Raw genomic sequence first — 13,091 nt, 5'->3', positions numbered from 1 at the left:
TGCCAAAAACGGCACAGAACCGCAATCAATGAATGCATGTAGTTTAAACTTGCACGAGTGATGCATCTGAAAATTCTCACTGCAATTTATTACTCAGCTGATGCATCTGACTTACAGTTTCACAGTAGGTCTATTGATTATTATCAGCGTAGCAGATTGTTAAATACAGTTTGAGGTCTTCGATACCCATATTTATTTCCTTAAGGAGGTGATCTACATTGTCATAATGGCTGACTTCCTTTTAAAACACGGATGAAAAAAATAACTTTCAGCAATATTTGACTTTTCGTTTTCAATTTAAATACCTAGCCGAGTATCTTAACATACCGACTGCTGAGGTTCGAGTTCAGCAGGTGTTTTAAAAAAAATTCAAATTAACTTATATTAAAACTGTATTTTTTGACAAAATAAAGTAAATTTGAAAATTTTCAACTTCAAAACAATGTTGTACATATCCTCCACTCTTCATCTACATCAAATTTTGTGGTGTACCATACCTCCCTAAGACATACGATGATTATAAATATCATACTCATTTCAGCACGTTCAGTACTTTGATTGATGATAGAACGTAACACTGATCATAGTCACTTATAATCTCTTACACACATTAATAACATTGCTGCTCGCCGAGTTCACTATTCATAATCATGTTCCCCAAACAAAGTTTGGGAACATATTGTTTTTACTCTGTTTCTTACTATTATTATTATTTTTCACCGTTATTTTTTTGTCCGGGAGTGTTCTCAGAAACTATACGAGGGATCGATATGAAACTTTCCAGGATGATAATGTAGCATTTGCAGATGTGGAGAACGATATTAATTTTGTCTGCACGTGCATGCATGCATGCGCACGCACGTGCATTGCAATTTTGGTACAAACTATTGGAAATCAGAATACACAAGGAATCGCCATGAAACCTTAATAGGATGATAGTATATCATTTGTAGATGCGCAAAATGATTTTTGTCTGCACGCGCGTGCATGCGCATGCACGTGCATCACATGTTTTGTACACTAACTTTGTAATCAATCTAACTTTTTTGTTGTTCATTGAAATAGTTTGATATTCATATCAGAGGTAGATATTGAGACATTTAACTGGTTGCGTGGTCAAAATTACCAATCTGCACGCGCATGTACGTGCGCTTCTTTTTTTATTAGATAATGCTTCAACATATGCAACTCTCTTATTGATGAAGCGAATAAGTTGATATGTTGATATTCACAGCATAGGTAGATAATATGTGTATCTGTATATATATTTTTTTTTTGGTGTAATAAAAAATGCCAGGACATGCGTGCATGCGCGTGCATCGTCTTTCAAATGCTTATTTTTAAAGGACGATAACATTTTTGTTTTTCATTAAATTCTTTTGATGTTGAGGTTTTAAATGTGTCTTAGTACTCCTTACAAATTGCTTTGGTTCAAATTACTGCTCAGCACGTGCATGCACGTCTTCTGATTTCTGATTGGACGATTTTAAGATCACTATAACTTTCTTATATGCGATGCAAACATATGAAATTCATACCGTGGGTATATGATACAAATGCCTGTTGAATGACATCAAGAAAAATACGGAATCATACTCGCGTGCGCGTGAATGCACGTACATTGCTCTCTTTCATTTCTTGGTACTGAATTGACCATATTAAAGGTACTAACTAAAGGTTAAAATAAAATGATTTTTTGCTATATGTTTACTGTGACACCACTTTTTAATATGGGGAGGTTTGGGGAACATATGTAACGGTCCCCGTTACAATTAGAACTAGTTATAAAATGATTTGTCACACGTACGAATAAATCATACTCGTTTAATACATTATTAACAATAATAGTAATTCATATAAATTAACCACTGGCATATTAAACATGTTGACATTGCAAAACTTTGAAAAGTAATGAAGACAGGTGTTTTGTTACTGTTACTGATCGGGGATTTGAAAGTTCATGTTTTCTCACATAGATAACAACGTTAAAAGGTTAAAACAGGTTATATATCATGGCAAGCTGATATACAATTGAGTGTAGCTCTTCTAGTCGGACTGTTTGTACATATCCACTCTAGTGTACTTTATCTACAGGTGGCTCTCCAAAGTAGGCGGATCTGGCGAGTTATGATTAGAAAGTCTAACACAACTATTCCACCAATAACCAAAGCCAAGACGGTAGCTCCAATATAGCCCACAGCAGCGGCAGATGGTCGCTCGTCATTAGCACTGATCCTTTTGTTAGATGCCGATGACAGATTCTTAAAATCCATGCTTAGATGACGGTTTATTTGGGTCAACTTCTGATTTAGTTCTAGGTACTGTCGAAGCTGGTTAATTTTATTGTTCCAAAACTCAATTTTCTTTGCGTATTCGCAGTCACAAGGGCACATGTCATCTGCTGAAAGATATTATTGAGAATCAAATTTTTTTACTCTCTTTAAGATAAATCCATTTTCATAGGGATCTACCTACATTTTTAAATACATTTATTATGATACGTCGCATTGAAGACAGGAGGTACACAGGGCATGTGTATAGTCTTCAGGAATGATTGATTGTATATTGTTTAACGTTCCTATCGAGGATTTTTCACTCACATGGAAACGCCACCAATACCGGCGAAGGGCTTCAAATTTAGGCCTATGTTCAACACAGGCTTGTCGTAGCTGGGATTCGAACCCCGACTTCCCGCATGCGGGGCGAACGCTCTACCTATAAACCACCACGGCGGTTTGGCATTCAGGAAGAAGACAAGGAATGTGTATGACCTTTAGGAAGACATGGAGGAATGTGTATGACCTTCAGGAAGACAATGAATGTGTATGACCTTCAGGTGGAACACAAGGAATGTGTATGACCTTGAGCTTACCGGGAATCAGTCCCAGTCCGGAACCATACAATCTCACCCCAGACATAATCGTGATTTCTATCCTACATCGTATCTGTTAGATAATAAGAAACAACTTATTTGATAACAAGAAATATGTGCAAAATTGAAAAGGGATATATACATGCATCATTTAATCTATAGTAGTGCCAACTGCCAAAAACAATTCAAGATATTTTGCGGACAACAACTTCATACCTCCAGACTGGATTTACCTTTGACCATGTGACAAAAATCAATAGGGGTGATCTATTCCTTGGGATGTACCAGTGTATCAAGTCTGCTGTCAATTAAACATGGTTCTTAAAATATAGGAGACAATATATTACTATGTCAAGTTTGACCTTAGACCACGTGAACTCTAGATTATTAGGGGTAATCTACGCCTTATAAATGATATGCCAATGTACCAATTTTGATGTCTGTCAAGCTATGGTTTTCAAGATATTGAGCGTACAGTATATTCCTATGTCCAGTTTGACCTTTACCTATGACCATGTAACCCCAAAATCAATCGGGGTCATTTACTCCTTACAATATACCAAGTATGATGTCTATCAAGGAAAAGGTTCTCAAAATACTGAGTGGACAGTATCTTCCTATGTCCAGATTGGATTGAACCTTGACCTTTTAACTTGAAAATCAATAGGGGGTCCTCTTCTTCTCATAACCAACCCACATATGAAATGTCATTACGATCAAGTGAATGGTTCTCAAGATATTGAATGGACAACTGTACAAAGCAACATGCTGCTCCTCTTTGAAAGGGGGAGGGGGGGGGGGGGGGTAAGACATCACATTCAATGGAAATATTCATATCCTGTGATAAGTCACCAAAAAATTACTTAAATTTGTAAAACACCACTCTGATTCTACGTAAAGTAGTATAAAGTTGATTATGGCGTCGGTGGCCGAGTGGTTAGGCCGTCAGACTCTCGACCGAAAGGTCGTAGGTTCAAGTCCTGGCCGCGACAGGGCTGACGTTGTGTCCTTGGGAAAGGCACTTTACATGAATTTCCTCTCTACCCAAGTGTAAATGGGGTACCTGGCTATAGACAGTGAAATATATTGTTAGAATGTTAGTGCTCTAGCGATTGTAATGGAGCTTGCACTGTATGCTTCCTAGGAGGCTGAGAAAGTTCTAGATTGATATAAGGTCTGTCGGGGTAATAATGTACATTGATTATTGTAAAGCTGCTTTGAGCAGCATACGCTGGAAAAGGCGCTATATCAAACCAATTATTATTATTATATTAAAAGATGATGTTGTTCCTAGTTGACAATATCTATGTAGTGTTTGGTGATCAGGTCTTCCAACAGTCTGTTGGAATTCCCATGGACACGAATTGTGCTCCATTATTAGCTGACCTGTTTACATCTTCTTATTAAGAGGCAGTATTTATTCAAAAGTTTGTACTTGAAATCTCTGCAGTTGCCTTCAACTCGACATTTAGATATATCGACGTTTTATCTATCAACAAAACAATTTTCATGTCGATTCGATATATCCCAGTGAAAACTCGAAATTAAAAAAAAAACACGCCAAAGAGTCTTCCACATCTGGTACAATTGGACATTTTATTAAACATAGATGTGGACGGTGAATTAACAACTCAATTTTATGACGAACGGCATGATTTAAGCTCCATCGTCAACTTTTCATATTTATGTAGCAATATTCCATTACCACCTGCATATAGTGTTTATGTCTCTCAACTGATTCGATATGCAAGAGCATGTTCTGAGTATGATTAGTTTTTTAAATCCAGGCAGGCTCTTAACAATTAAACTCACGTTACAGGGTTTTCAAAAGTTTCGTTTAAAGTGAACATTACGCAAAATCTATGGTCGTTATAATAACGATCTAATTTACAAATACAATCTGCCATTGGATAAAGTGCTTTCTGACAAGTTTCATGCCAATTGAGGCCGGTTTTTACATATCAACTGTTAGGCCTTTGTTTTCATGCAAACTTCGAATAAAAGTTATTCCGTTTCCTGATCAAGATATAGGGCTCACGGCGGCTGTGACCGTTCGACAGGGTATCTTAGGCACCTGATCCCACTTTAGGTATGTCCCGGGGTCCGCGTTTGCCCTACTTTTTAATTTTGTATTCTTTATAGGAATTATGAAATTGATGAATGCTCGTTATATCCACCTTTTTCAATAAGATTCTGTGTAAACATTTAGTCCGATCCACATGTAAACAATCATATATCAAAACTAGAGAAATCTAATTTATAGCGATTAAATAGAAAAAAAGTTTTATAATATTCTGCTTTGTGCTACATACATCTAAAATATCCTATCATGAACAACGCAATGCTACATGTGTAATGTACTTAATAATTGGACGCAATTCTCGGCGGGACGTATAACAATATCCCGATATTGTTTGTAAACAAGCCATTGTGATCCGGGTTAGCATATGCCCAGGGGTCCGTGTTGCCCAAATATCTATTTTGTATTGTTTATAGGAGTTATGACATTGATCACTGTTTGTTAACTTCGCCTTTCATTCAGTTCTCCCTTGCTTGTCGTAAGAGACGACTAAATGGGAGTCGGTCCTTCGGATGAAACCGCAAAAACCGAGGACCTATGTCACAGCAGGTGTGGCACGATAAATATCCCTCCCTGCTCGAAGGCCGTAAGCGCCAAACATAGGTCGAAATTTTGCAATCCTTCACCGGCAATACCAGATGTCAAATACTGCGGAGGCGTTGTAATGGAGGTAGTTATTGAGGTACCTACTGTAAAAATGTACAGAGATTTTAATTAATATATTAAATATAAATACAGTAAAAATATAAGACATTTATACTATAATTAGAGTAAGAGCTCACATATAATTAACAGGCGCGGGTCATCAGAGCAAACGCTGTTCCTCGCGGTTACGTCGTTTCAATCACCCTTTTGCTATGAATACATCGTTTTTTAAAGTTCTGGGATGAATAATATTGTCCATGGGTAAATAGTATTCTCGCTTTTCCCCGAGAAAAAGGGTACCAATGTTATCTACATTTGATAAAACAAATGTTGACTTTCGGTTGATACCTAGCTTAATCAACTGGGATAATAAGCGGGGTCCCAGCCTCACCAAAAGTCAATGGCTAGTAATATATCATCACCGGCCGCCATGAATCAATCCATTGGTGTCTCTTGTATCTAAGATAATCTCAGTCGCGAAAATTAGTCGCCGTGAACTAGTTTATCACTGGTAAAGCGCGAAATAACGTAGTCGCGAATGGTTTACAGGATGTGTTTATACGGGAATAATATGTCATTAGATTTATAGTAATACTATAATAGAAACATATCTTTCATTGTTACTTTTCGATGTTCGGCCGGGATTACATTTGTTATTTAAGGTGATCGGCATCATCTAAAACAAAGACAGAGTATAAATTCCTATATACTTTCTGTATATTCACAGATATTCATTACATCACCCAAGTAAACTTGTCAGCGTCCGTCAAAAATTGAACATTTTAACTTGATAACTACCAGTTCATTTTTTTTTTTCAAATTTGGTAGGAAGCAAGGAAAATGGGATTTAAGAACGCTGTGCCCTTGGGCCTTAGGGGCGGTGGAAAATTTGACAATTAAAAAATCTTTTATACAACCAAGCATCTGCAAGACAACTAAATGCAAGGGATGTAGAGCAGGAAGGCCTCTACCAAAATTGTAAATTTCATGATCCCCGGGGTAGGAGTTCTGACCCCACGGTGGGGTCCAACTAGGGATATAGTGTTTAGGTGTAAAACACTTAAAAATAACATCTTCTTTAGTGCTATTGATACTAAATTGAAATTAAATGATCTTAGGGGTTAAGGGTTTGGTTTCAGGGTGGTGTCAAAATTATACTAATTAACGATTTGAAGGACTTCTTTAAGTTTGCTGTTACTGTAAAATGCATACTTAGGAATAGCAGAAAAGAATGCACGAAAATGGTGCATTTCACAGGTTTTGACTCTAGGATGGGTCCAAATTAGTCATATCTTTTCATGTTAATACATATATTATATGTAAAGCCTTTCATCAGTGTATGCACTATTGTGGGCATTTTAGTTTTAAGAACACATCTTGATTTATACTGTTGCTGAACATTAGAATTCAGAACAGGTTTTTTTCCCTCTAGATTTCATAGCCCTTGGGAGTAGTGATACTAATAAGAATGCGTTTTCTATTTTGGGTGATAGAGGGAAAGTTCCTATGGTTAAAAAACGACAGAAAATGCATTGCTTCTTCCTATTTATTGCAGTTGCAAACAGATATTAGGTATTTTTACAAACTATGATCCAATCTGATTAAAATAAGACTGAAAATTTGAGTTAGCAAATTTTGGGATTCCGAATTCCTACCTTGTGTAAATATAGAATAGACGATGTCAAATTTTGATAAGACAAAAATTACATGACAAGCCCCTGTGGCTACACTGGAAACTTTCGACGTGAAAAGTAATTGATTGATTATTATTCAACGTCCCGCTTAAGAATTTTTCACTGATGTGGAGACGTCACCATTGCCGGTGAAGGGCTGCAAGCTGTATAAAGGCCCATGCTCGGTGCTTATGGCCTTTGAGCAGGGAAGGATCTTTATCGTGCCACACCAGCTGTGACACGGGACCTCGGTTTTTGTAGTATCATTCGAATGCCCATCCCATTTAGTAGGCTCTTACGACAAGCAAGAGGTACTGAGGACCTATTCTAACGCGGATCCCCACGGGAAATAAAGTAATGGTAGAATAAAACGGTCAATCATGTATTAAATGTGAACTAGGGAACATAAATAACATACCACACACTATTGGCAGATAATCTGAATAGGAGATGACGAACACAAATTGATCGAGCATGTTGTAAAAATACAATTTATTTACCAATAGATAAATAATTCATAAAAAATTACGACCATTTTCTGATTCTCGATCACTTTTGTAAAGACTATTATTATTTCGATGACGGATTGTTTGGGAAAACCCGGCATTGACGAAATCAATAGACAGACACGTACTATGCAGGATTTTGTGGGCCATTCAAAGGTGAATCTACACTAACATTTATTAACACGTTTCAAATAAGCGTAGATTGCAACTATGGAAACATTGAAAAAGAACAAAATGGCTGTTCGATTATTTTTGATATCATATTTTTACACTTTGGCCATACAACTACAACAGGGCATGCTGCTCCCGCGTCGTCCTCTACAGCCACAGCCGCTGCTGTTTTTTCCAACAGCACCAACTGACTTTCAGGCGCAGACTCCACGGTATTCCGAGACCGACGGACGCCATCTATGTAACAAAGAACGATAACCTCTTGACTTCCGTGATCGGTAAACATGAATTAAACTACATGTCCTTCTATTTGTCAGCTGATGAAGAGCAAACCACGTGAGTTTCATTGGAACGAGATCGTCGCGTCACTCAAAATTATGAATAACATTGCATTCAATTTGTGCTTGAAAAGACGGCAAATATCGGGTTTTTGTATACCACTCTTTGACTTGAGAAATATGATATTACATACACATATTCGATATTAGAGAAAAGTATTTAAATCAAAATATATGTAACGTTAAATTATCCATAATGAACTTACCAACAGTTTTCAGTGTGCTTACATTTATATCTGAAAGAACAATAATACGTATCATGTGTTTGAAATTTTCACTTATAATTTAGAACAAGGATGCATTTTAAACAAGAGGCCCATGGGCCACATCGCTCACCTGAGTCACCTTGGTCCATATCAGAAGATTTTCCATATCTATTTGCATGGAAAACCGTAGTCCCTAGTATGGCTCCAAACCTACCCCTGGAGGCCATGGTTTTTGCAAACTTGAATCTACACTATGTCAGAAAGCTTTCATGTAAATGTGAACTTCTTTGGCCCAATGGTTCTTGAGAAGAAGATTTTTAAAGATTTCCCCTATATATTTGTATGTAAAACTTTGATCCCCTATTGTGGCCCCAACCTACCTCAGGGGGCCATGATTTTAACAAACCTGAATCTGCATTATATAAGGAAGCTTTCATATAAATTTCAGCTTTTCTGGCTCAGTGGTTCTTGAGAAGAAGATTTTTAAAGATTTTCCCTATATATTTGTGTGTAAAACTTTGATCCCCTATTGTGGCCCCATCCGACCCCCGGGGGCCATGATTTTAACAATTTAGAATCTGCATTATATAAGGAAGCTTTCATATAAATCTCAGCTTTTCTGGCTCAGTGGTTCTTGAGAAGAAGATTTTTAAAGATTTTCCCTATATATTTGTGTGCAAAACTTTGATCCCCTATTGTGGTCCCATCCGACCCCCGGGGGCCATGATTTTAACAATTTAGAATCTGCATTATATAAGGAAGCTTTCATATAAATTTCATCTTTTCTGGCCCAGTGGTTCTTGAGAAGAAGATTTTTTAATGACCCTACCCTATTTTTACCTTTTCTTGATTATCTCCCCTTGGAAGGTGGCCTAGCCCTTTATTTTAACAATTTAGAATTCCCTTTACCTATGGATGTTTTGTGCCAACTTTGGTTGAAATTGGCCCAGTGGTTGTTGAGAAGAAGTTGAAAATGTGAAGTTTACAGACGGACGGACAGACGGACGGACGGACCACGGAATACGGGTGATCAGAAAAGCTCACTTGAGCTTTCAGCTCAGGTGAGCTAAAAATGATAGAGATATTTTAAGGACCTCAAAATGTGAAAATTCAAGTAAAATCGCTTACATGCATACATACAAACTTAACTTCACAGTCTGTTGCAATTCCCTTGGGCACTAATTATGCTCCTTTGTTAGCTGACCCGTTTTGTATTCTTGTGAAGCAGAGTTTATTCAAAAGCTTCTACATGAGAAGAAACAAATCTTGCTGTGGCCTTCAACGCAACATTTATATATATCAACGACGTTTTATCTTTTAATAATAATCATTTTCATTTATATGTCGATTCGATATATCCCTGTGAAGTCGAAATAAAATACACCAGAGTCCTCCACATCTGCTTCGTATTTGGATGTTTTATTGAAAATAACGGCAAACTAAGAACTCAACTTTATGATAAACGGGATGATTTCAGCTTCTCCATCGTCAACTTCCCACATTTATGTAGCAATATTACATTAACACATGCATATGGTGTTTATATCTCTCAACTAATTCGATACCTTGTTATTGCAAACTAGATCATTTTTATAACGACCATATAATTATAGAGAAAAGCAGACTTTAAACGAGACTGTTAAAACATCTCTAAAATCAACTTATTTTTCAGTAGCCTGCTTTGATTTAAAAATTCATCATACGTAAAACATGCACTCGCGTATTGAATCCACACCTTATGCAGTCGGTACTGCAATATTGTAGCACATATATGGTAAGATGACAATGGAGAAACTGAAATGATGTCGTCTGTCATGAAGTTGAGTTGTTGGTATGCCGTTGATATCAATGTTCAATAAAATAACGAACTATGTAGCAGATATGAAGAACTTTGCATTGTGTTTTATTTAGAGTTTACTGGGATATATCAAATTGACATAGATAAAAATAACGGACAGTGATCATGAATGAAAATGAGTATTGTTATTAAATACAACTCATAATATTATGCTTACTTTTATAACGATCCCCATTCGAACATTCTACAATAGGGTTCACAGCGGCTGTAATTCAATGAAAACTTCATGACAGATAAAAGAGTCTCAATGTACAAAAATTAAATCTAATTATTGACACAAAACATTGGAGGTGGATAGTGTCGACCCACTAACGCTTACAGCTGCCTTCACAATTGCAAACTTGTTTGAATGTCAACTGTGTGTTGTCGCTGAAACTGTAGCCATTAGCTTTATGCCATTGTTTATTATAGCAAACTAAGAAAGTATGCTCATTTTCACAGTTTCCCTGGAAGTGACTATCTTCGCATCCATTTACACCTGCAAGCAAACGTTATATATATATATATATATATATACATAGATAGATAGACAGATAGACAGATAGATAGATAGATAGATAGATATACAGATAGACAGATAGATAGATAGACAGATAGATAGATAGACAGATAGATAGATAGACAGATAGACAGATAGATAGATAGACAGATAGATAGATAGACAGATAGATAGATAGACAGATAGATAGATAGATATACAGATAGACAGATAGATAGATAGACAGATAGATAGATAGACAGATAGATAGATAGATAGATAGACAGATAGATAGATAGACAGATAGACAGATAGATAGATAGATAGACAGATAGACAGATAGATAGATAGACAGATAGATAGATAGACAGATAGACAGATAGATAGATAGACAGATAGATAGATAGACAGATAGATAGATAGATATACAGATAGACAGATAGATAGATAGACAGATAGATAGATAGACAGATAGATAGATAGACAGATAGATAGATAGATTCAATAATAAAAGTCAAGAAACACAGAACTCGAATAACATTTCCCTGTTAGCGTTCTCGGCTTTAATGCCTCTTCAGACAGTTAACTGACTGTATGAAGAGGCATTACAGCCGAAAGTGAAATGTTATTCGAGTTTTGTGTTTCTTGACTTCTATGATTGGATGTATTTACTGTATCAAATACTGAATTCTTTTTACAAACTATATACAGTGAAACTTCTCTGAACTATATACACGTATATATATATATATATTATCAAGTACGCGAAGATATCAGACAACATGCATTTATTTGCATTTCATAGAATATTTTCTTCTAAGATACATTGTATGAAATTGCTTTATCCGATATCATAAAGCTGCATAAAGGTAAATTATTTTGATACTCACTTTCAACGCCAATGGCATTAAGAATCAAACCAAAAGAGAAAATCAACTTTACATCTCCCATTGTAATGCTTCACTGCCGTGCCTATTAAATAATGTTAATTGTTGATAACAGTTCAGAATAGATGTTTAAGGAAGGTAACACTATTGGATTGGATTATTTGCACGATTATAGACGTCTGTTCGGATTTATTTGCGCATGCTACAGCTCATATACAATACTTCAATCCGGTAATTAATAATGGATAGTTAGTGCAATACCTGATGTAATGCATACTATGACCCCCAAAATCAATATTTTGTAAACAGAAAGGTTTTATACCGTTTTGTCATTAAATAACGAACATTTGCCGAGATGTGAAATATGAAAAAAACCATTCTGCTACATATATGACATACACATACCAACACTGAATAACAAATAGTAGATCTACAGGTGATATAAGTATTTCTTGATTCATTTCTATTTTATACCCTCTAATATTAATCTGCTACTGATTAGCCCTAAAGTAGGTCATGGTGCACCAAATTAAGTTGAAATTTGAACTGATTATGAGTTTCTCCGAGATGGAGATTGTGACAAAATTCCACAGTAATACCTGTGATCATACCAAACATTTTTTGGAAAACTGTTTAATTTACTTCTACCCTAAAGTAGGTAATAGTGCCCCTATCCAGCTGAAATGCTAACTGCACTTGTATTTCTCCGAGATGAAGCCTTTGACTAAATATCAGGGCAATATCTGTATCCGTAATGAAAAAATCCCGGAAAACTGTTCGACCTATTTTCAGCCCAAAATTAGGTCAAGGAAAGACCAATCCAGCTGAAATGCAAACTGAACTTGTATTCCTTTGAGAGAAAGCCTTAGATTAAATATCTGGGAAATATCTGTATCCGTGATTAAAAAAAAAAAAAAAAAAAAAAACACCGGGAAACTGTTTGACCTATTTTTAGCTCAAATAGGTCAAGGATGGGCCAATCCAGCTGAAATGCAAACTGAACTTGTATCCTCAAAGAGGAAGCTTATGTGGAAATTTCAGGACAATATTTATATCTGCAACGAAAAAAGTCTGGAAAGCTATTAACCTACTTGTAGCCCTAAAGTATGTTAAGGACGGACCAATTCAGCTGAAATGCAAACTTAATCTTATACTTCTTGAAGGAGAAATTGTGACCAAATTTCAAAGTCGCACATCCATCTGTTACGTGAAAAAGTCCGGAAAACATGACCTTGGACGGACGAACAGCCAGCTTACCAGACAGACAGACGCACGGACAGCGCGTAACATATGTCTAATGACAGGTGTGTGAAAAGTATATAAAAGTCTATCATAAAAAGATGGAAGAGGAAATTCTAACGATAAGAAGAGGCAATG

General features: G+C 36.2%; 1 protein-coding gene across 6 annotated transcripts; it reads right to left on the bottom strand.

Annotated features, from left to right (window-relative positions):
* Positions 1–1,820: 1,820 nt before the first annotated feature.
* Positions 1,821–12,619, bottom strand: LOC125648645 (uncharacterized). 6 transcript variants are annotated; one of them, XR_008798349.1, is made up of 6 exons: positions 11,718–12,619; positions 10,669–10,827; positions 10,507–10,554; positions 9,632–9,736; positions 8,492–8,521; positions 1,821–2,401 (listed from the first exon to the last, which is right to left on the bottom strand). XR_008798349.1 is itself a non-coding variant. In XM_048875645.2 (5 exons), the coding sequence occupies exons 1-5, from the start codon at positions 11,776–11,778 to the stop codon at positions 2,085–2,087; spliced, it is 615 nt and encodes a 204-aa protein (XP_048731602.2). In that variant the 5' UTR covers positions 11,779–12,619; the 3' UTR covers positions 1,821–2,084. The 6 variants fall into 6 exon arrangements, 4 of the variants coding, with proteins under 4 accessions (XP_048731602.2, XP_048731605.2, XP_056004224.1 ...); XR_007360374.2 differs by having other exon boundaries at positions 10,507–10,827; XM_048875645.2 differs by lacking the exon at positions 9,632–9,736.
* Positions 12,620–13,091: the final 472 nt, after the last annotated feature.

The sequence above is a fragment of the Ostrea edulis genome, chromosome 9, assembly GCF_947568905.1.
Source record: "Ostrea edulis chromosome 9, xbOstEdul1.1, whole genome shotgun sequence".
Taxonomy (NCBI): Eukaryota; Metazoa; Mollusca; class Bivalvia; order Ostreida; family Ostreidae; genus Ostrea; species Ostrea edulis.
The sequence above is the reverse complement of the archived record's forward strand: the minus strand, read 5'-3'. Positions and strand labels throughout refer to the sequence as shown.

Coding starts and splice junctions, on each gene's coding strand:
- LOC125648645 (XM_048875645.2), bottom strand. CDS start 11,778: ATGGGAGATGTAAAGTTGATTTTCTCTTTTGGTTTGATTCTTAATGCC. Junction 10,555..10,668: donor TTGCAATTGTGAAGGCAGCT/GTAAGCGTTAGT, acceptor ATTGAATTACAG/CCGCTGTGAACCCTATTGTA. Junction 2,402..8,491: donor AAGCACACTGAAAACTGTTG/GTAAGTTCATTA, acceptor AATATCTTTCAG/CAGATGACATGTGCCCTTGT.